The 23809-nt window shown below is 38.4% G+C and overlaps 1 protein-coding gene across 6 annotated transcripts in view; it reads left to right on the forward strand.

Annotated features, from left to right (window-relative positions):
• Window positions 1-23809, forward strand: part of CHD6 (chromodomain helicase DNA binding protein 6) — a 139128-nt gene that overhangs the window by 59348 nt on the left and 55971 nt on the right. For all 6 annotated transcript variants that reach the window (XM_045529296.1, XM_045529295.1, XM_045529298.1 and 3 more), the window contains 3 exons: window positions 2797-3052; window positions 3893-4103; window positions 13884-14079. In XM_045529296.1, the coding sequence (XP_045385252.1) occupies window positions 2797-3052; window positions 3893-4103; window positions 13884-14079 (663 nt within the window). The remainder of the gene's footprint in view (window positions 1-2796; window positions 3053-3892; window positions 4104-13883; window positions 14080-23809) is intronic.

Genomic DNA, 23809 nt, shown 5'->3' on the forward strand with positions numbered 1-23809 from the left:
ACAGTTCTTATTGTTCAAAAGGATAGATGGATGAGTCAGCACCCAAAATATCTTGTGTTGGTGTATCAGGCCTCCTGCTTCACTGATCTTACTTGTATGTTCAATGATTTTGCTTATAGCTCTGGCCTCGGGAACATGGTGCTTTCTTCTGCTTCCCTCATCCTTCCTCCTCCCTCCTACGTAATCTGCAACTAGTTCCCAGGCCCATTTTCTTGAGTACAATACAAAGCAGTCACATACCTAGAGTGGTTGATGAGTCCAGTTTTGTCCAGATCAGCTGAATTTCCTCAGTTTTCAAGGGTCCAGTCCCATGTCTAGTTTGTTAGATTTAAAGCTGATTCAAAACAACCAATATTAATAAGTATCTATCTACTGTGAGTAGAATACTAGGGATTAGAGAAGCAAGACAGACAAATTTCAGTGCCATAAGAGGAACAATAATAGAGTTGGGGACTTTAAAGGAGAGATACGTCACATCTGTCTGAGAATCAGGAAAGACTTCTGGGAGAGAGTACAGTTTGAAAATGCATTTTGAGAGATGGGTAAGTTTTCACAGGTGTAGAGAAAAGAGGTAGTGACCACTTTGCATAGGAAGAAACCAGTATAATCAGAGCCATGGAACTTAGTTAGTAGTGGGGAATCATCTGTTTCAGCTGAACAGAAAGTGGATGAATTGGGGAGTATGAGGCCAGAGAGGTTTAGGATTACATTGTGGGAAGATTGTGAAAGATGGGTTGAATAATTCGGTAGGTAACAAAAAACTATGCAAGGCTTTATTGCAGGAGTGACGTAATTAATTCTGCTAAATTAATCTACCAATGGTGTGCAAGTGAGTTGGGACAGAGAATTTGGGAACTGAAAGGTTTGGGAATTTTACTAACAGATGTCAAGAGTACATTCTGTGGTTGCAATCTGTTTCTACTTCTGATACAAGTCAGACTTTGAGAGCAGTGAATGATCAAGCTTAATTCCCCTTCTCTACATTGCAATATCTGTTGATCTTTCAAAAGCCAGCTCCAACCTTCTCTCCATTTTTGGACCATTAGAAATGCATCCTCTTCTCCCATTGCACTTAATTTGTGGTATGCATCTTTTCTTCTTCCTAGACAATGATCTCCTTGAGGACAAGGCCCACATCTTCTCCAAAGTTGTGTTTGTTGTATTGACCAGCACAGTGTCTGGCATATAGTATACTCTAAATGATTCAAGGTATGAACCAAGTGAAGGGCAAATTTGGACCCAGCATGTGGCAGATTGACATTTGTCCCTATCTTTAACAATTAGCTAGCTGTGTCTTTTCTCTTGGAGTTCTTACGTGGTAATTCCTTACCCATTTGGGGGATTTGATTCCTAAGTACCCTTGGTTGGTAAAATGAAGGGTTAGGTTTAAGATCATTTCGGGGTTAGGTAGGAGAAAACCATAAAAATGACATCAAATATCTGTATTTTATTTTTAAATTTTTTTTAATTATTTTTTAATTGACAAAAATTATATAGTGTACAACATGATGTTTTGAAATATGTATATGTTGCGGAATGTCTAAATTGAGTTAATAAACATGCATTACCTCACATACCTTTTGTGGTGAGAATACTCAAAATCTGTACCCTTAGATATCTTCAAGAATACAATACATTGTAATTAACTATAGTCATCATGTTGTGCAATAGATCTTTTGAATTTATTCTTCCTATCTAACAGAAATTTTGTATCCTTTGACCAGTATCTCCCAAATCCGCACCCAACCACACCACCCCAGTCCCTGGTAATCACCTTTCTGCTCTCTGCTTCTGTGAGAGGTCTGTATTTTAAAACACACTAAATAAAAATTCTAGAAAGCATCTGTTTACAAAATAAAGCATATTCGTCATTGTCTAAAACCTGCTTTTGTAAGTAACTCTTCTAAATCACTCTCTGTAGGTCACGTTATATTTCTTCTGGAAGCATTGCCACAGCATACAACTTATTTATGCAGGCTCTACCCCTTTTAAAATTTTTGAACAGCCCTTTCTGACTTGAAACTTGATTTCTTTTGCACTTTTGTTTTCTCTGTTTTATTTTTCTATCAGAGTTAATCTTAACTGGTATCATGTTTTAGCTCTAGGTTAACCGGAGTGTTTTGATTTTGAATCTCTTAGTCTGTCATTGTCTTACTGGGAGAGAGAACAAGTCACCTTGCAGGTGCAGTCAAGTGTGTAAAGATCTGCTGTCCTGGTCTGGGATGTTAGGAGAAGAGCAGATAAATAGTAGCAAAAAACACCGTCAGACATAAAGTGCCCCTGATGTGACAGATTCCGTGATGGAATGAGAGATGTCACCTTCAACATTAATTCTTTGCATAATGCTACCTTCACACATGTATGCTGCTGTTATTATTTTAAACATGTAGGAGGAAACCGTTTCCAGATTGCCTCTACTTCTGACTCTGTTCTTTCAGCATCTGTCTTCTGTTTGTAATGTATCACTTGTACCTCCTAACATGACTTAAAATATTCAAGTAATTACTGGGCATGTGCATGTGTTAGAGCGAGAGAGAGGTTTGTTTTCTCTATTCTAGACAATAGGTTCTGTCTTTTGTCTTTCTTCCTTTTTATCTTGTGAGATTGCCACTTAGGTTCTTAGTAATTGCTTGTGAATTAAAACCAGATCCTTTTTTTCCTTTCAGTACTGTTGTAAACTCCTCATTTTCAGGGATCAATCATGATCTTTCTCTTAGTCTTCTCCCACAGTACTATTAATAGATGTTCAATTAAATCAAGATTGGGCAGGTACATAGGTCTCTTTTCTTTGGACAGGTAAAGAAACTGCAATCTATCCTGAAGCCAATGATGCTTCGGAGGCTAAAAGATGATGTGGAAAAGAACCTTGCTCCCAAACAAGAGACGATCATTGAGGTAGAACTGACCAATATCCAGAAAAAGTACTACCGTGCCATCCTGGAGAAGAACTTTTCGTTTCTGACCAAGGGGGCAAATCAGCACAACATGCCCAATCTCATCAACACCATGATGGAGCTGAGAAAGTGCTGTAACCATCCCTACCTGATCAATGGTAAGTCAAGACATTAAGGAGTAACTCGGGACTGGCATAGGCCTCTGCCAGAAGCTAATGATAGTCCAAGAACTCATGTATTGGCTTCCGTTGTGTGCTAGACTGACGTACGCGCTCTCACCTTTTTGCAGAGTAGAAAACTGAGGTTCAGAGAGGTTGATGGATTTGCTTAAGCAATCTAGGTATTAAGTACACAGAGCCAAGTTTTGAACTAACTTCTGCCAACACTCTGCTTCAGAGTACATACTCAGCTTGGCAGAAGGTATATATCACTCATCTTATGCCCTGTGTTTGCTTGAAGTCTAGTCCACACTTTTCCACTCAAGGACAGGGAAATGTGTTACTTAGTTGAATGAATGAAAATGCTGCAATGAGATTAAAGCTTTCTGCAGACAAATTAACAGTTAACTGGTTAGAGAAGATGTTGGAAGGGTTTTTTTTACCATAAAACTTTCAGAGAAATTTTTCAATCAAAATGTGACTTGGATTGTCTTACAGCTAGTCTTTGTGATGTTAAGAGGTATCAAGGTCTTTTTTTGCCAACTTTCTGGGAAGGTTTCTTTACCTGAGTGAGTCAGCTTAGGTTAGCACTTGGTGTCTCAAATCCTCTCTCCTTTGGTGAGACTTCCCGGGAAAGCCAAGGCCCTGTGTTATCATCTACAGGATGGCCCTGATGTCACTGCTGAGGGCAAGACCAGGGATGCACACCAGCATCTCCTCACTGGACTGCTGGTTTAGGACCAAAGAATTCACTTCTTTTCCCCTAGGATCTGCAAAGCAGAAAGCAACTTTTACCATTATGTTTTGTTCAAGGAATAGTTTTGTTCCATTCCTTTTCAGGGGCAGAGGAGAAAATTCTCGAAGATTTCCGAAAATACCACAGCCCTGATGCCCCTGACTTTCAGCTGCAGGCCATGATTCAGGCAGCAGGGAAGCTGGTGCTGATTGATAAACTGCTCCCTAAGCTGATTGCAGGTGGCCACAAGGTACTCATCTTCTCCCAGATGGTGCGCTGCCTCGATATTCTGGAAGATTATCTCATCCAGAGAAGGTGAGACTTGTGTCAAAGCTCTGCATCCAACACTGCAGGCAGTTCCTTTTATTTGATGTCTTTTTGAACCGTTCAAAAATTATGTTTCAGTAACAGTAAAACATTCAAAAGTGGAGAAAAGGACTCTCCTCTGAAAGATTGACTAAAATTCAGAGTTAGATTTTTATGACCAAGTATACTGTCTGGAGTGAATTTCAGACCCTATAACAGAGTCCTTGCTTTGTTTAAAAAAAAAAATCCTATATGTTTATTTATATTCACTTTGGTTGGAGGAAACAGTTCAAATAGCCTTTCAAAGGGTTAAGAAAATAATGTATTTACCTTTTAGTTGCTTTATAATGATGAGAGAGATATATCCTGGAAATATCACTGTATCCAGTTTCTAAAAGAGTATATGCTGGCAACTCTCAGAGAAAGAATTTAGGGATATTTTATGTCCTTTCTCAGAGCCCTCTAAGTTTTGTGATACGCTAGTTATGGCATCCCTATTTATTTTCTTGTTCATATTCCTATAATTCCTTAAATCCTAAATTCTATTACTCATGCAGATGAAAAGTCTGGTGTTATGTGGGTTATTTGGATTCTGTGTGGGAACTACATTTGTTACATTATACCCAGTACCTTAGATTTTCAGCCATTATGATACATCAGTGATCTAAAGCTTATAAATGAGTTTTTAAAAATTTACTCTTAATGATGAAAGACATATCAAGATTATAGAAACTAGTAGCCCAGGCATTGCTAAGTTTAAAGAAAATCTTTGTTTTCATAGCAAATCTCAGGTATCTTAACAGATGTTCTTATTCTTTAAGATTCTGTTTGCCAGCTGGGTGCGGTGGCTCACGCCTGTAATCCTAGCACTCTGGGAGGCCGAGGCGGGTGGATCATTTGAGCTCAGGAGTTCGAGACCAGCCTGAGCAAGAGCAAGACCCCGTCTCTACTAAAAAAATAGAAAGAAATTAGCTGGACAACTAAAAATATATAGAAAAAATTAGCCAGGCATGGTGGCTGTAGTCCCAGCTGCTTGTGAGGCTGAGGCAGAAGGATTGCTTGAGCCCAGGAGTTTGAGGTTGCTGTGAGCTGGGCTGATGCCACAGCACTCTAACCTGGGCAACAGAGTAAGACTCTGTCTCAAAAAAAAAAAAAAAAAGATTCTGTTTGCCCTTACACATCACATGTATTTTATAGAAAGAATATTAAAGGAAATGACAAGTTTAACTATGGGTATGCTGACATTTAATGTTACATAAATAATTCAAAAGAGTCTGGTTAGGCAATGAAAGAATTCCTCAGAGCTCTATAATAGAGATGTATGTGTAAAGAATTCTTGAGTCTTGTGTTACAGGAATAAATCAAAACTGATAAAGCACTTTTGTAGTTTATAAATTCACTATAGATTAGCACCCCATTGCCAGAGCACTTGCTTCTTATATTGCTCTTCAAAATATGTACAACTATTAGTTTGCAGACTTTTTAAAAAGAACCTCCCAAAATGAGTAACAATGTATTTAACAGACTTTTGGTAAGTACAAAAGTCTGCATTTAGCTCCTTTTTCCTTTATTGTTTATTGCTCATTTTGTGTTCATACACAAATTTTTTCTTGAAAATATGGAAACACATTACACCACCACATGCACAACTTCTCATTCGTGCTTGGGATTTGTCTTTTCAGTCTTCTTTCTTTCTGCATACATACAAGGGCTGTCTGGAAAGTATCTAGCCATTGTTAATATATTTTTCATATTACATGGCTGGATACTTTCCAGACAGCCCTCGTATGTTTAGCTTTATTGTTTATGTATTTGTTTGAATTGTGATAGTATTCTACATTCTACTTTGTAGCTCATATTTAATATATTATGAAACTTTTTCCTTAATTATTTTTCTATAAAATTTTGATAATCTGCATGATATTCTGTCTCATAGGTTTCCAATTTTTCATCATTTTAAGGGACTATAAATGAATATCCCTTTATAGTCATTGTGAATGTTTTCAGTTATTTTCTTAGGATAAATTCTGATGTGCATTTTTGAAAATATTTGATGCATAAAGTATTTCCCAAACACCTTCTCTAGTTAAGTGTTTTATTTATATGTCTTTCAACACCATATGAAAATGCTTTTTTCATATTTTGATGAATATTGTTTTGCTTCTTTATTCTTGATAATTCAGTAAGCCAAAATTATGGTCTCTTATTTTAATTTGTTTTTTTTGATTACTAACAAAGATGAATATTTTTTCATATTTATTAGATATTTATGTTTCTTTTTGTGGATTGCTTATTCATTTTCTTCCTCCATTTTCTGTCGCTCTTTGACTCTTCATTTATAAATTTATAAAAATTGTTTACTTGAGAATATGTTGCAAATATTTTCCTCAATGTTGTTTTGCCTTTTAATTTTGTTTATGGATGTGAGTTTTTGTTTATTTTATTTTTAAATGTTCTAAATTTTATAATAGTCAAATCTTTGTCTTAAAACAACTTTAAGCCTAAATCCTTATTTATGCTTAAACTTAAGCTTAAATAAGTAAATTAATATGCTTTAAAATGCTGCTTCCATTCTTCAGCCATATCATGTAAATATTCTGAAGTATTTTCTTTTCATTCTTTTATAGTTTCTTTAGTGCTTCCAGGAGTGTCCTTCTGGCCTTACTATTGTCATTACTTTTCTCTTTTTAGTTTAGTTTTTATTTTTCTCAAAATAAAATTTAAATAGTCATTGTATTAGACTTATGAAAAATTGTATTTCCTAATTCACTCTTCCCCTTTCCCAGTTTCCCACACCCCAGAAGCAATAACTTTCAACTCTGTATGCTATTTCTTTTGGTATTTATAGCTATATCTAAATAATGTTATTAGTTATAATTTCTTGATGTTTTTAGTTTTAAGTAATATCTATTCTGACTGTGAAAGATGAGTATTTAGCCTTTTTTCACTGCCCCTCATAACCACCATATATGCAACTTCCTGTCCTCCCATCTTTCTAGCATGCCACAAAATACTTTGGGATAGAGTGATAGTCATTGTTTATTATGACTAAATGACACTGCTAAATTACAGTGCAGCCATGCAATATGCTGTTTAAGTTTCATTCTTGCCCAATTTTTATATTCTCTGAACTAAAAATTATCTTTTTGATTGCTTATTTTTCTATATACTTATTATAATTCAGCTGCAAACGTTACCCTGGTTTGTCTAAATCTCCTGTCGTTATTTTCCAATGCATCAGTCTGCTTTTATTAGGGCCAGATCTCCTGAGACCTCCTTACCTGTTCCTCTCCCCATCTGGTACACAGTTGTCATCTGTGGTGTGCCTTCTTTCATCAAGCTGACAAGTCTCTTTTTTCAATCAAGTCTTGTTGGTGGATTCCATGTTGGAGCAACCTCTTCTGGTAGCTCCTGAGAAAGGATGAATGATAGGTAAATTTCGAGACATTGCCTGAAAATGTTTTTAGCCTACCCGCATTCTTCAGTAATAGTTTGGCTGGATTTGAGATTCTAGGTTAGAAATCATTTCTCCACAGAATTTCAAGAGTGTTACTCCACTGTCTTTTAGCTTCCAGGCTTGCTGTTGAGAAGTTCAAAGCCCTTTAGATTCCTGGTCTGTGTATGTGATACGTTTTCTCTTTTTAGAAGTTTTGATATTTTCTCCTTGACCCCTGTCTTACGAAATTTTACAATGAACTGCTTTCTTGTACTGGATACTAAATATTAATAGATCTTTACCATCTGAAATCTAAGTGACTTTTAGTTCCAGGGAATTTTCTTTATCTTTCATTATTTCTTTTTCTTTTGTTTTATTTGTATGTCAGACCTGGACTGAACACCTAATTTTTCCTTTTCTCTATTTTCTATCTCATTATCTTTTCTGTACCTTCTGGTAGAATTCCTTTACTGATGTTCCAACCCTGAACCTCTAGGGTTTTGTTCTATAATTATATTTTTAATTTTCCAGAATGTTTTTTTTTGTAATTTTTCAGTTTTTACAGCACCAGTTATTTCATAGGTACAGTGTTTTCTCTTGTCTTTCCAAAGTTTATCATGATACAGTTTTTTTTTATCTGTGTCTGCTTTTTCCAAGTCGTATTTTTTTCTTTCATTTTTTTATGTATCTTTCATGTGAGAATTTTAGGTTAGCTTTTTTTTTTTTCTTTTAGCACTTTAAAGTGCTATTCCACTGTGCTGTGGCCCCCATGGTTTCTGATGAAAAGTTCAGCAGTCATTCAAATTGTTGTTCCCCTATATGAAATTTGTTGATTTATTCTTTCTGCTTTTAAGATTTTTGTTTAATTTTTGGTTTTCAACAGTTTGATTGTGAAAACTGTAATTCATCCTGGTTACTGAGCCTCTTGAATTTGTAAATGTCTTTTATCATATTTGGGAAGCTTTTGGTTATTATTTCTTCAATTTCTTTTTTCTTTTTGCCCCATTCTCTTGGTTTTTTTTGTAAGACTCCATTTACCTGTCTATTTGACCTTTAGATATTATCCCATAAGTCCATGGGCTCTCTGTTCTTCTTTTGTTTCAATCCTTTTTCTCTCTTAGTTTAATTTCTCTGTCTTCAAGTTCACCGACTCTTTTCTTTATTATCTCCATTGTGCTTACTAAGCCCACACAAAGCTTTCTTTTAGAAAGTGTATTTTTTAGTTCTAAGGTTTCCATTTGATTCTTTGTTTATTAATGTTTTGTGTCTCTGGTGAGATTGCCTGTCTTTTTATACATCACTTACATTCCTTTACTTCATCAAGTGAATTATAATAGCTGCTTTAAAATTCTTGTCTGAATTATAACATCACAGGTTTGACATCTGTTAATTGTCTTTTCCCTTGAGAAGAAGTTACATTTTCTAGTTTCTTCATGTGTCATGTGATTTTGAGTTTTTTCTAGACATTGTGAATATTATGTTGCAGAGATTTAGGATTCTGTTATATTGCTTTGAGATGTTGATGGTTTTTATTTGGAGTCAGTTAACTAGGTTAGACTCAAAGTGCAAACTCTGTCAACGTCTCTGGAAGGTAGCAGCTTTCATCTCAGTTCAGACAACTTGCAGTCCGCTCCAAGCAAGTGTAAGGCACTTGTCAGCCGGAGACTTTGGTAGGGTTTGTACCACGAGTTTGTGGTTCCCCATCTTTCTACTTTCTGGGGAACATAATTGCCCCAGGTCCTTCCCTTAATGCCTGTCAGAAAGATAGCAGCTTTTTATCAGAGCTATAGCTGACCTGCACCTCTGACACCGTAATGTGGCCTCCCCTTGGCCAAAACCACGTTTCGCTTCCTCCCCAACATCTGCCTGCTTTTGTTAACTCTCCAGTGTGCTCAGGTGTTTTGTTTTTTATATTTTGTTCAGACCCTGTGATTGTTACTTGCTGGCACATTGGTGTGTTGGGACTGTGCCCCTCTGTTCCAGAAGCAGAGGCTCTGTGTTTCAGACCAGGCAGAGGCTTTCTTCCAGTCTGTTGGCTAAGCCATCAAATGGGTGGGGAGCACCGTGTTGCTGATTAGAAACTCTGGATTTGTAAGCGAGGCTTGTTGACTGTGGCTTTTACTCTCCATGTGTGAGTACTTTTCATCTGGCTGTACCGTTTCGCTGGGACTCTCCAATGTCAGTATTTTGGGGTCTTGTTTCTCTTCCTCTCTCCTGCCTGGAGGGTGGAAACTTAACTATACTCAGAGTTGATGGGAGCAGGTGAGAAAGAGTGAGGGGTCTCAATATGTCTGTTTCTGTTCCCTGTTTTCATTAAGGTCTGTCTGCTTGTAACTGTGGTTAGTATTTCCCTGAGTAGAAAGGATCAAGATCCTTTATTTTACCCTCTACAAGGCCAGGGTGGGTGATCTAGAGGCTAACTGATACTTCAACAGTATTCCAGCAGTTCCTCTGTTTTTAGACTCTACATCCCCACTCTCAGGGATACCTAAGTGCCATCAATGTCTCATCCCTTCGGGTAGTCTCCGGCATTAAGTTAGGTTGTGTCTTGCCTGAGATTCTGCTTTCTTCAGATCAAATACCACTTGGCCTGCTTTCCAGCTTTATTGATTTGGGGAGAGGATTATGTTTTTTTTAAAAAGTGTTTTTACTGTCCCTTTAGTAAAAGTTTGGGGAGAATGAAGAATTAAATGTGCGTCTTAATTAATAATCTTTGGCTGGATTTCTTTTTTCATTTCAGTCTTCAGTCCTGTAATTTTGGTAAATAGCACATAATGGAAGTCTGATTTTCTTTTCTTTACAAATATGTCTGATTTTCTAATTTTGTGTTTACCAAAATAGTCCATCTTTTTCCCCATTCATATAAAATACTATTGATGAAATATACTGATATTATACATGCTGGGTATGTGTCTAGCCTTTCTATTCTTTTGATCCGTGCTTTCATTCTTTTGCTCATATATTATTCCAGATGAACTTCAGAATTATTCTTTAAACCTATCTCTGAGTACTACAGCCCCTCACTCCAGAAAAATGTATCTGTATATACATATATACATTTACATATGTATATATACATATATTCATGTATTGGGATTTTTATTGGCCTTTACACCTTAAGTAGGGTAGGACTGACATCTTTACAAAGTTGAGGAACGTGCTATTCACTACACTTACTGATGTCTTTTATGTACACTGTTCACTCAGTAAATCTATACAGTGTCTACTTTGTGCTAGAACCTCCAAAGGTGTTACAAACATAGTGGTGAACATGGCCTCTTCGTGTTACTACCAATCCTGCATATTTATTATTGAATTTAACCCTAAATATTTCGTGTGTTTGTGGCTGTTGTGAATGGGATCTTTTAAAAACTCTTTATGTGTTCCAGCTGATTATTGCTGGAAGACGAGGCAGTTGTTCATTTCCCTTCAGGCCTTCTAAGGTCAACATTTCTTGTGCCAAAAACGTGTCACTGCTCTTCCCTCTCAGCCAGTCTCACAGAGGCTTTTCCAAAGTGCCACCTGCTTCTTGTTCGATATTTGACAGTGACTCAGATTCATAGTTCAATGAGCCACATCAGCTCCCAGGGATCTCGTTCAAAATACAGTTGTTGTAGAGGGTTAATTGCTGTGCTGAAATTTAGTGTGGAAAATTTTATTATGTCTGATTTCTTCATTCAGACTTACTAGCCCTCAAGGTTTTCTTTGTTCTTAAGCCTGTTTGCCTCTCCAGCTGTCCATCTGGTTTTGTTCCCATTTAATTTCATGCCAGACTCTCATCCAGGAATTAGGGCATAGCCAGGGATCTGGTTCAGAAGTGAGGGGGGTGTGGGGGATGATTTAAAAGAGCTCAAAGAATTTGATTTTATTTTAGTTTTCCATTCTTTGGGAGCACTCCCTCAAAACTAAACAAGTGATAGAAATGAGAAAAATTATTCCAACTATACTGCACAGATTCTAAAAGTTATTACATCATAGTGAGCAAAATACTGTTTCCTAATTTTATGGGAATTTTTTTTTCCCCCTAAGGTGATGGCCAAGCTATATTATCACTTTTTGTTGATTTCTCCTCCCCCTTAAGGCTATGCTAATTCCCATTGTCACTCTGATCCAGGGGTGTCTAGCTCCCTTCTGGTGACTAGGGGTGTCTTGTTGAGGAGCATCAAGCCCTGTGTTCCCACAGCATTCATCATTCATGTGTGTGGTGGTTGGGCTGGGGTGGCAGCGGCTGTTCTTTAATTGAATCTCAACCCTGTCTCTGACTCCACACCCTGTGCTGCTTCCCTTGCATCGCATAGGTTGTTAACCTGTGAGTAGCCCGCTTCAGATCCGACTCGGAGCGTCGGTTTATCAAAATCATTTTGATTACCCACTTACAGTTTCTGTTTCCACCTTCTGTTGGAGTAAGGACTTTCCAAAGTTAACAAGTGTTGCATTTGTATCTTTAATGTCTCTGTAAATTTTTAGAGATTTCTGCCCTGTGGCATTGAAATGTAGGGTACAGTGTGAAAGCTATAAGTCAAATGGATGTGGGTTCAACTCACTCACCAGCTTGGCGACTGAGCAAGATGTTTTGCTTGTATCGGTTTCTATGTTTTGTTTTGAAGTTTCCTAAAGTATAAAATGGGGATGATCATAGAATCTACCTCACAGGATTATTGTGAGGATTAAATGTGATGATGCATATCAAGTGTGTGTACAGTATCCGGCACAGAACTGACACTTAAGAATTTGCTACTAATATTATGGTTATTATAAATAGTGATACCTATAGAATTTCAGACATTAACCCTTAGCCTTTATGTTATGACACAAATCTTTTTGGTTTGTCTTCATGACAGTCTTATCACCACCACTCATTGCATTTGCTACTACAGTTCCCATGTATTATTCTTGGGTGTATTATAATAAAAAGAAGAAGAACAAACCAAAAAACTACACCCTTAATTCCAGGTATGGTTGTATTGTTGGTTTGTAAAAGGAAGACAGTATTTACAGATTTGTTTCTTTCTATGTACATGTCACTTATAAGTCTGAGTTGGTCAGGTTTCTTCATGTGTATTTCCTTGGGTGGTTTCTATACGTGACTTTTCTTCAAGGAAGTCAGGATTATATTGCCAAATGTAGTTTTCTAAAGCCATCCCCACAGAGTCCTCTACCCCTAGAGTGTCTATACTTATTCTCCTGTCAGTGATTTATAATTAGTTTTAGAGATCTGATTTCCCAAATCCCAGGCTACTGATAAGATTTTTGCCGGGATCCGCGGTCTTGGCCATTTGTTGGGTTTAGGATGACTTTGTCCTTTTCTCACAAAGTTCCTATTACTTTTACTTCACCAACCAGTTCTTGCTTGTTGGTTAAAATTGGGCTGAGAGTAACATCCTCCTTGTTAATTCATTTGTTGTCACGGGGTGAAGAAGAAAAGAGTAAGACTCCAAGCGGCTGTCCAGATTGCTGCTCTATCTTACTTCTGTGTTAATTACATGATCTCCATCATAAAGGCCCCTTCTGCGCTTTCTCTCTGGGTGGACAGTAGGACTGTGTTCCCATAACAGTTTCATTTCTTACTCTCTTTCCTTTTACCCTGACCTACACCATGCATTCCACCCCTGGTCTTAACTTTCTACACAGCTATATGCCTTCTTAATGATATTCAGCTTTACTTCCTGACTTTATTTTCCCCTAAATATTCATCAGATTCTACCCCCATCCCTACCTCAAAAACCTTAACTGTGATTTATCCCTACTTGCTTGGCAATATACTGCCCAGGAGACCTTGGTTTCAGCTATAAACTTGGAGGTTTTGCTGTGTACCTCTAAAGCTTTGAGGAGCTTGTTAGGCTAGAAATGACCTGCCTAGGCATAAAAGGACAGCCTCACAATTGAGTCTTCTACCATTTCCAGTTTACCCCAAAGCAGCTGGAGACAGGTGTTAACTCCGAGTTCTTGTTATGAGCACTACGCAAAGTAGATGTTTATGGCTTTTATTTGTTTTTCCTGGTCTTATGATTAGATTTAGTGCAAGTATAAACTGGGAATTACTTGAGAATAAGTAGCCTGGGCAGTGGGGATCAATATTTTATGTTTGTAATTCTTCTAGTCCTTCTTAGTTTGCAGCTGGTTTTTTTGTTTTGTTTTGTTTTTTGTTCTGAGATGGGAGACATGTTGCAGTGCAGTTTTAAGTGTCTACCCTGTTACATATGTAGGGGGCGGGTTCCTTCTAGACTGTCATTTGGACCAAATGTAGAAGTGAGGGGTGTAAGGCTGTCGGTCAACAGCTTCCTGCATTGTTTGCTGTTCTCCATTGAAGTCATGATTAACGCCTGGGCTTTCGTTCATTTGGGTCCCCTCAGATACACCTATGAGCGAATTGATGGGCGAGTACGGGGAAACCTGCGCCAGGCAGCCATCGACCGGTTCTGTAAGCCAGACTCAGACCGCTTTGTCTTTCTTCTGTGCACCAGAGCGGGAGGCCTGGGGATCAATCTCACAGCTGCTGATACCTGCATCATATTTGATTCTGACTGGAACCCACAAAATGACTTGCAGGTAACCATTAGGATGATTGCTCTTTACCTTAGCTGCCCCTGCATCCCGGAATATCACTACAGGGCCTGGCGTGGCTATAGAGTGTCTGCCATGCTCCATGCTATGGTGTCAGCTAGATGACAGGCTTAGGGCTTTGGTCAGGGGAGTGAAACCAAATGAAAAGTAAATGTCGACCCTTCCCACCAATCAGAGAGTGGTTCTTTCCTTTTGCTTTAAATCAAATGATGCTTCACAGTGGTAGCCTCCAAGTATAGAATAGAACTACTGTTTATTATCAGATACAAAGAAAGATACTAAGCCTCACTAATTCTCTAATTCTTGATGCATAGATTGATTCTGGCATTTTCACTCGGTTTTCTTGTTAGATGGTCCTATGTCATATATGTCATATGTACAGTAAATGAGTTAACCCAAAGGAGTGGGAAAGTTCCATGGTATGGCAGGGGTGATGGGCACCCTCACTAGTTCATATGCTTGCCATATAATGCAGAATGTTAGAGTGTATATGTGTCCAGTTAAGTGGCTTTGTGGATTCTGTTTTCTAGTTTTAACCAAACAAAATAACCGGTGGCTTTAAAAAGATTACTTCAAAGACTGGAGTTAATACATTTTTTAAAAGCAAGTATAAACAAACAACAAGAAAATGGCAGAGTCTAGTTTAGAGTTCTTCATTAACCCTGTTTCAATGTAAAAACAATGGCATTCTAACTAGATTGGACAGTAAGTCAGCCAAAAAGATTCTAACTTATCTAGAAGACTATATATAATAGAATATAGATTTATATCCATTATCATTAATGATCAACTTCATCCTAAGTGTATATTGTATATATTTTGGGATATTTACTAACACTAGAGTTGTGAGCATGTTGTGGGAAGGATAGGTGGGTGGCTCAAAACCTTTTTCATAATACTGGTGATTGATCAAAAGAAGTTTGGAGGCCACTGTTTTGCAAGATTTAAGAGGTACTCTAGAGCCTCGATCCCCAACCTCTGGGCTGCAGACCAGTACTGGACCGTGGCCTGTTAGGAACCAGGCCACACAGCAGGAGGTGAGCAGTGGGAGACCAAGCAAAGCTTCATCTGTATTTATAGCTGCTCCCCATCACTCACATCACTGCATAAGCTCCGCCTCCTGTCAGATCAGCAGCAGCATTAGATTCTCATAGAAGTGGGAACCCTGCTGAAAACTGCACATGCAACAGATCTAGGTTGTGTGCTCCTTATGCGAAGCTAATGCCTGATGATCTGAGGTGGAGCTGAGGTGGTGATGCTAGTGCTGGGGAGCAGCTGCAAATACAGATTATCATTAGCAGAGAGGTTTGACTGCACAATAAATGCAATGCACTTGAATGATCCCCAAACCACCCTCTCCACCTTTGTCTGTGGAAAAATTATCTTCCATGAAACCAGTCCCTGGTGCCAAAAAGGTTGGGGAGGAGGCTGCTCTAGAGGATACAGCAAGGGAAGGTCTGCAGGGAAGAGGGAGCTAAGCTGATGTTATCTGGGCTTCTTCCCTAAGCACCCACTGCCATAGAGTCATTCTACTTTGTCTTTTTCACTTAATGAGTTTCCAAACAAACTGTTGTTTGAATAAAGCAGTCTATGAGTTGAAAACCAGTGCTTTAAATTATTAAATTGGTGACAGTTAGCTAAAACTCAGGAAAAACATCATGGTAAATCATTATAAAGCAAACTATGGTCAACATCTACCTTCAAAGAAAACCAGTGCTAATAAATAGCTCACCATCAGTTCTTTCTACTGATGAAGAGATGTTTGGATCAAAAGAGAGTTGCTAGATACAATAAATAACCAAGTGTTAAAGGAGTAACATATACTCAACACTAAAATAATAATAAGCAAAAACTAATATTTGATCAGCTCAATACCAAGAACCTAATTAGGGTAATGGTATAGGTTAGAGGGTGGGAAACTTGCCTTTTCAGCTGCTGCCTGATTTTTAAAACAATTTGACTGGAATGCAGCCATACCCATTTGTATATGTGTTTACCTGTGGTTGCTTTCGTGTTGCAATGGCAGACTTGCATAGTTGCAACAGAGATCTCAGAGCCAACAAAACCTAAAACATTTACTATCAGGCCCTTTACAAATATTTGCCAATCCCCAAACAGATGCTTTCTTAAGTCCTTGACAACTGTAAAATTCCCTGCTGCTTTGTGGTGCTCACCTGACTGTGAAGCATGGTACCTGGGAGAGTGATGGCACAGAAGCCCAAAGTTGAATGGCCAATTTGAGACCATGTTAGCTGGAGGGACATCCAGGAGGGAAATCGGAAGCATGTGGCTGGTGTTTGAAAGCAGGTCACAGCCAGAAGTAGAGATTTTGGAATCACCATACTTCACCTGGGTGAAATCTAAACATTACCAGTTTAACAGGTGCAATGCCAAGAAATGGAAAAAGCGAGAGGATGTTCAAACCTAATGGAGAAGGGAGAGTCATCTGAGGTGACTGATTTGTATGTGTAGCAACCAGAGAAGGTGGGTGGAGCTGTCCAGAGTTAGGGTCTGGGAGAAGGGAGAGGCTTTGGAATAGCTGTTTTTAATGTCCACTGCTGGGGAACTGGTAAGAAGTGAATTAAGAAATAACAGTGAAGTCCAAACTGAAATTGGATAGTGCGGATTTTTTTAGTGTGCTGAGTCAGTTTCTGAACTTCCTCTAATGCTCAGCCTGAATGAAGAAACAAGAGCAGCACTATAGATGATCTAAGGTGGGAGCTCATACAGAGAATGTAGCAAAAACTTAGTGAATGAGGGAGTTAACATAAGTCAGAGGGAATTATCCTTCATTTTTAAAAATGTCTAACCAAACTGGGTAGAAATGAAATAATTGGGACATATGCAGTAATATTAGGACAGGTTATTGGAGAGTGGGATTGGTGGTAAAGAAGATATGATAGAGGAAGGTCCAAGTTCCGAGTCTCCTGCAGAGATGGAGCAAGGTTCTTGCTTGCTTGGCATGATGGGAAAGAGAGCAAGAGGGCTGGGGACTGCGCACACACACTCCCACTCCCCTTGGTGTTTGCCCTTGCACCCAAGGACTTTAGATATAAAATATTTATTCCAGAGAGAGTCTGGAGACTGGGACCCTTAAGACCATCACGTTTTCCTTCCAACATCCTCCTCCTTCTCCTTTCCAGAAAAATGAAGGCACAGATTTATTAGGATCCAGGATAGGAACTGAGTACTTCTTAGGAATAAGGATTGTAACGATACTGTCACTTTATCTGGACTATCAAATGGAAACCAATTTTTAGGCCCCCCCTAATGGAGAGATCTTATCTAGAAATGGCAGGTGAATGCCCCATCCTCTCTCAAACCTTGAATGTGTTTGTATTAGCATCCACATCTGTAAAAAAATTCAAGGGTATCTTTTCTCACCTTCATTTAGAAGATACAAGCTGTGATTCAGTCCTGAATCACTTCAGCAGCAGCAGGTGTTGTCTGGGTTTCCTGTAATATCTGAGGTTAAAGAAATGGCAAAGGGTGATGACAATAGCCTGAGAAGGAAAAAGAGTAATGAAAAACTGGCTTCACTTCTTTCTTCTTATTAGGAGGAAGCCAATATTGCTGCTAGCCCTGAGGGCAGAGGCAGGCCTCTTGGGAATAGCATGGTGTCATGCCCCCCGTCAAGACCGCAAGCACCTTCCTCTTCCATTGCTTCATGATATCTCTGCTTCCTGTTCTCAGAGCTTTTTGCGCCTGGAGTCAAGAGTTCCTTAGGGTTGAGCAGAGTTCAAGGTAGCAGTGGTAGGGCTGCACAGTTCCAGGTCCTTCCTGTTGCTAAGGTCCCTGAAGGCAGAATGTAGGAAGCATGGGAGCAGATGTCCTGGCTGAGAGCACAGTCAAAGGGTAACGCAGCTGTTGCCTGTCTGCAGGATTTTGGAAGGGAGGAGGGAGTGTAGCCTAAGGAGTCAGAGCCCCTTTCACAGTCACCGGGAGCCGACCCCAAGAGGCTGCGACGCTGCTCCGGGAAGGAGAGGAACTGGACCACATACTGCTTCCTCTGCTGCCACCGTATTGCTAGCACCCCCTAATATGCCTGGAGCTTGGAGGATTACATCTGTTGGGTTTGCTTTTCTTTGCTTTAAGAAAATAAGAATTTGTCATTGTATGCACAAATGCTCTGTTGTGTAGTCCATCTATTTAATGCATATTTGTTAAACACTAGGATATGACAGGCATTTTTTAAAGTCCTGGAGACCTACCAGTGAGCTAGACCAACAGTTTCTACTCTCATGGAGCTTTCATTTTAGTGGAGTTGGCAGACAATAAATGAAGAAAATTAAGTAAGATAATTAGCAATACTTACTACAAAGAAAATAAAATAGAATAAGGAGATAAGAATGCTGGGAGTTGGGTGCCCTGATTTAGGTAGAGTGGTATAGGAAGGCTTCTTTAAGATGACTTTTGAGCCTAAATGATGAAGAATATCTTAAATTATGACATAAGAAGGAAGAATGTTCCAGACACAATGAAGAGTATGACCATGTAGAGTGGGAACAAGTGTAGGTGACACACCTGAAGTGCAGGATGGGACAGGTATTTATTTATTTTATAGCACCAGTCCCAAATAGAGTACTTTTGGGTACTTACCTGCCTCTCATTTCAGTGTCCTCTCTTTTCAGCTCCCTTCTTTCTGCTGCCCCAAAGCACCCCTTTCCCCTGCTACGAATTCATCTCTCCTTCCTGTTCTCAGCCATCTCTTGACTGGTTTATCTGAGCCCTAGGCACCATGCTAGGCACTGGGTAACAAAAGAACTCCACACTTTGGTTTGGCCTGATAAACGGAATCACACAGTAGAAGCAGAGTGCAATGGGAAGATGTGTGTGCTATTTCCCAAAGATGTTTCTTTTTTAAGAGAGGGTGATACTTTACCCCAAGGTATAAATCTGGAGCTGAAAATTACCGATTGAACCATAGGCCTACAAGAAGATTAGTGAAGAAGGGCAGTTTGCTAGTGCTCCCTGGTTCATACTACATAGACAGCCCAGGTTCCTCTTCATGACAGGCAGCCTGCAGATGCAGACTTTGAGCATGCTAGGAGAAATGTAAAATCCCTGGGATTGAAAAAGTGCTTGTGTGTAGAAAATACTAAAAGCAGTTGAGTTTGGGTGAGACTATAGATTTTTCTTTAACTTCACTTATTATTCAGATTTCCATTAAAGAACAAGTAATTTAAAATGTTAAAGAAAATATACTTTTTTAAATATAATAGAGCTAATGATTTGGAAAAGTAGTATAGGGGTCAAAAGAGGAAGCAACCTTGTGTTTGGGTTTTTGTACCACGCATTTAATTTTTATGTGACTATAAGATGTGTAGTATAAAGTTTTGCCAAGTTCTGGACTTGGGACTAACAATAGTATATTGAAGGCCAGAATGAGTTTGAAGTCTGTCACTGGGCAACTAAGCCATGCTGCCTTTCTTGCCTTTGCAGGTACACTGGGATCTGTACCTGTTTTTTGAGATTTTTTTTTTTTTTTTGGTCTAAACATCATTACTCGTTTCTCTTTGGCCTTTGTTCACCTCTAATGTATTAAAAAGTAAAGAACAATCTAGGAGCCTGCAAATCATGCAGGAGAGCATTAGGGCTCTATAGTTTTTCTGTGGGTTGTAGCGCCACTGCCCAGTTGTGTTTTACTCCAGAGGTTTCCACGTATACCTTTGCTGATGCACCTCCTTTGGACTTAATCTCAGTTCCTGTGCTAGTTCTGAATGTTTCTTTCTCTACTTCACTTTTTTTTTTTTTTTTTTTGGTGAGTTCTATTAGGAAAATAAGGAGTAGTTTGAGATTTGACTGTAAAATCACGAGTCTCTTAATGTGACAAGACTTACCCTGCTGTTTGGATAAGTCATCTTGGGAGAGGACATGGTTATCCTGGTGTAATTTAGCAGCTTGTGGCCCTGCTCTCCCAAACAGGGGATTGTTTGTCTCAGTTAACAAGAAGTTCGGAGGTAGGAAGTCCAGGACTAGTGAGGTGGCTTCGTAGTATCATCAGAGTCCATGTACCTTCTGTCTTTCTGCTCTACCATCTGCAATGTGTGTGGTTTCCATCCTCTTGGTTTCACCCCAGGCAGGAAAACTAAGGAAGGCAGACATGTTGCTTTTTACAGGAAAGCAGAACTTTGGCAGTTATCCCCAGTAGATGGTGCTACACCTTGTTGTTCAGGACCATTAGCTCACCTTCCCTGGGAGGCTAGAAGTGGTTTCAGGTACACGTTACTGCCCTGTACAAGAGTCAGGGTTCTGGTAGTAGGCAAGAAAGGGGAAAGTGGGTGCCATAAGGGCAGTTAGTGGTATCTGCAGCACTCCTCCATTAGACCTTTGCTCAGAACTTTTCATCTCACTCTTGTAATTTACCCTCAATTCCATGTGAACCAGAAAAAAAATCCCATGTCAGTACTTAATGGCCACATATTGTTACTGCCTTGAAGGTCCCGTAAACCATATTTACCTTGATCGTTTCCTTTAATCATCAGAGTTACCCATCAAATCTTCTCCCAGTAATAGAAATTTGCTACCACTAAAGATAACTGAAAGAAAGCCTAGCAACTAATTTTAATAGCTAAAGACCAAGCAACTCACTCAATTATCCAGCAATAGAAGACTGATTAGATAAACTATAGTATATTTGGCTTTGGAAAAAAAAATGAGGAATATCTCTATATGTTGCTATGGAATCATCTCCTGGATATATTGTCGAGTGGGGAAAAAATACGGTGGAAAAAGGCTATATAGTATACTCGCATTTATATGAAGACTGTGTCTTTGTATATGTCTTTCTCTTCCCCTCTCCCACCAAGGATAAAACTAAAACAAAACAAACAAAAAAACACATTTCTTTTAAATGGTTACCTATAGAGGGAGCTAGGGAACAGGTTGTAAGTGACAGGGATAGAAGCTAGTTTTTCCATTTTGTGTATTTGACTTTGGAACCATTTTGAGTATTTTATATCATTATAAAAAATTAATTTTATAAACTTTTAAAAAATTGTAAAAATCACAAAGTTCCAATGTACCCTTCACCCAGCTGTTCTTAATGTTAACATCTTATGTAATCATAGTATAATTATCGGAACCAGGAAATTAACATTGATACAATACTCATAACTAATTTATAGACTTTATTTATATGCTTTCGGTTTCCTACAAATATTCTTTTTCTGATCCTGGATCCAATCCAGGATCTCACATTCTATTTAGAAGTCATGACTCCTTAGCCTCCTCTGATCTGTGACAGCTCCTTTATCTTTCCTTATCTTTTATGGTCTTGACACTTTTGAAGGGTACTAATCAGCTGTTTTGTAGTATGATCCTCAATTTGTGTTTGCCTGATGTTGTCTTATGATTAAATTTCAGGTTATGCATTTTGGGCAAGAATATCATAGTGATATTATATCCTCAGTGCGTTTTATCAGGGGTACATTATGTTAACATGTCTTATTACTTGTGATATAACCTTGATCACTTGGTTAAGTTGCTGTCTGCCAGGTCTCTCCACTGTAAGATAACTATTTTTACCTCTAAAAATTGTTAAGTATCTTGTGAGTAGATATTTTGAGACTTTATAAATATCCTATTTCTCATCATACTTTTGCCCATTAATTTTAGTATGCATCAGTGGTTCTTGCTTTCAAAAATTATTGCCATGGTGTTTACCTAATGGAAACTTGGTATTCGCATCATTCCTTCTACATTTATTAATAGGAGTTCTATAAAGAAGAGTTGTCCTTTGTCTCCCATTTATTTATTTATATCAGTGTGGACTTGTAGATATTTATTTTATAATCCATTACTTTCATTATTTGTTTTCAAGTTGTTCAGATTTGACCATTGGTAGCATCTTTAAGTTGCCTTCTGTGTCCTTTTGACATGCTCCCATCATTTCTTGAGCACTTCCTTACTTTCTGGCACCACAAGATGTTCAAGTCCATGTTGCATTTTTCCTGCCACAGCCTTAGAATTGACCATTTCTCCAAGGATTCCTGGTTCCTTTTATTTGAGAATGACATTTGGAAACCAAGGTCTGGCTACTAGGTATGTCCACTGCTACTGGAGAGTTATTGCTTCTAGACCCTGTGTGCAGATGGAACTAGGGAACATATATGTATGCATGCTAACACAAGCATGCATGCTGCACATCTGTATTTATTCTGTGTATATTCATCCATAGTGAGATTTCTGATTACAGCTCAACACCACAGGGTTTGGTGTAGCCTTCTCTTCCTCATTTGTAACTTCTTTCTTGGCAGGGTGAAGCCTGGATTTCATTATCATAACACAATATGTTTACTCATTTATTCGATCCTAGTATACACATCAAGTAGTTCCAGAATTGCAAACCCATATTTTGTGAAAAATAAATTTACCAGAGTATAATACTGCTCTATACTGGGTTTTTTGGTCTTTAGTATTACAATATGTAGTCAAAATACCCTTTTCCAAAGTTACTTTAGTTTAGTTATTTTCTTCTCCATTTCCTTCAGTGTGGTTAAATTAATGAAAAGAAAAGCCAATCCCTAAAATTCTAAAGCAAAATGAAACAATTGAATCTAGCTATGTACCAAGTGAACAGGCATAACTCCTCCTCAGAGAGGAATTATTTTAAGGGTCTATACTTGATATTTTTATACATTTTCATTTTGATATAATTTCATTTTGCAACTCCAATTTACCCTTTATCCAGATTCACTGTTCACGTTTTGCCAATTCACTTTATCATTTTTGACCTCTCTTACTCTCTCTGTTGTCTCTCTTTCTGAGTACATAGACACACACACATCATTTTTTGCCTGAACCATTTCAGAGTAAGTTGCAGGCACTGCCATGCCTTTATCCCCTAAATACTGATTCATACGTATTTCCTAAGTGCAAGGACCTTGTCTTGTATAACCACAGTTCATTTCTCAGAGTCAGGAAATAAGAAAACTTGCTGTAATCCACAGTCAATATTCAAGTTTTATCATTTCTTTCAACATCTTTTATCAGTATTATATCCCTAGTCAGGATCCAAGCCAGGATCACCTGTTACCTTTAGTTGTCATGTCTCTTTAGTCTCCTTTAATCCGGATCAGTTCCTCAATGTTTCTTTTTCTTTCATGATCTTTAAGTTTTTGAAGAGTACTGGCTAGTTGTTTTAGAGATTGTCTCAGTTTAGGTTTGTCTGTATTTCCTCAGGATTGGATTCAGGTTGAGTACTACCACAGAATTGATATATCCTTTTCAATATATCACATCAGGAATAACACAGTATCCATTTGTCCAATGATCGTGACTTTGGTCACTTAGTTGGGTGGTGTCTGTCAGATTTCTCCCCTGCAGAGTTGCTGTTTTTCCCTTTGAAATTAATAAGTAATTTTGGAGCAATTTATTGAGACTATACATGTTCCTCATCAAAGTTTTACCCACTTGTTTTAGCTCCCATTCATTATTTTTGCCTGAATCAGTCAGCACTATGATGGTTACAACGTGGTGATTTTATAACTCTGTCACTACACATTTGCTGGTTGGCATTCTTCTAAGAGAAAGAGTTTTCCCCTTTTCTCCCGTTTATTTATTTATGTCACTATGGGCTCTTGGGTTCTTTTTTTATTCAGTGGGCTATAATCAATTACTATATTTTGATGTTCACGTAGCCTTAGACTTAGCCAATGGCAGTCTCTTCAAGCTTCAAGCGTTATTCTGATATCTCTCCGTCATTGTTTGAATA

This window comes from Lemur catta, chromosome 17 (genome assembly GCF_020740605.2).
Source record: "Lemur catta isolate mLemCat1 chromosome 17, mLemCat1.pri, whole genome shotgun sequence".
Taxonomy (NCBI): Eukaryota; Metazoa; Chordata; class Mammalia; order Primates; family Lemuridae; genus Lemur; species Lemur catta.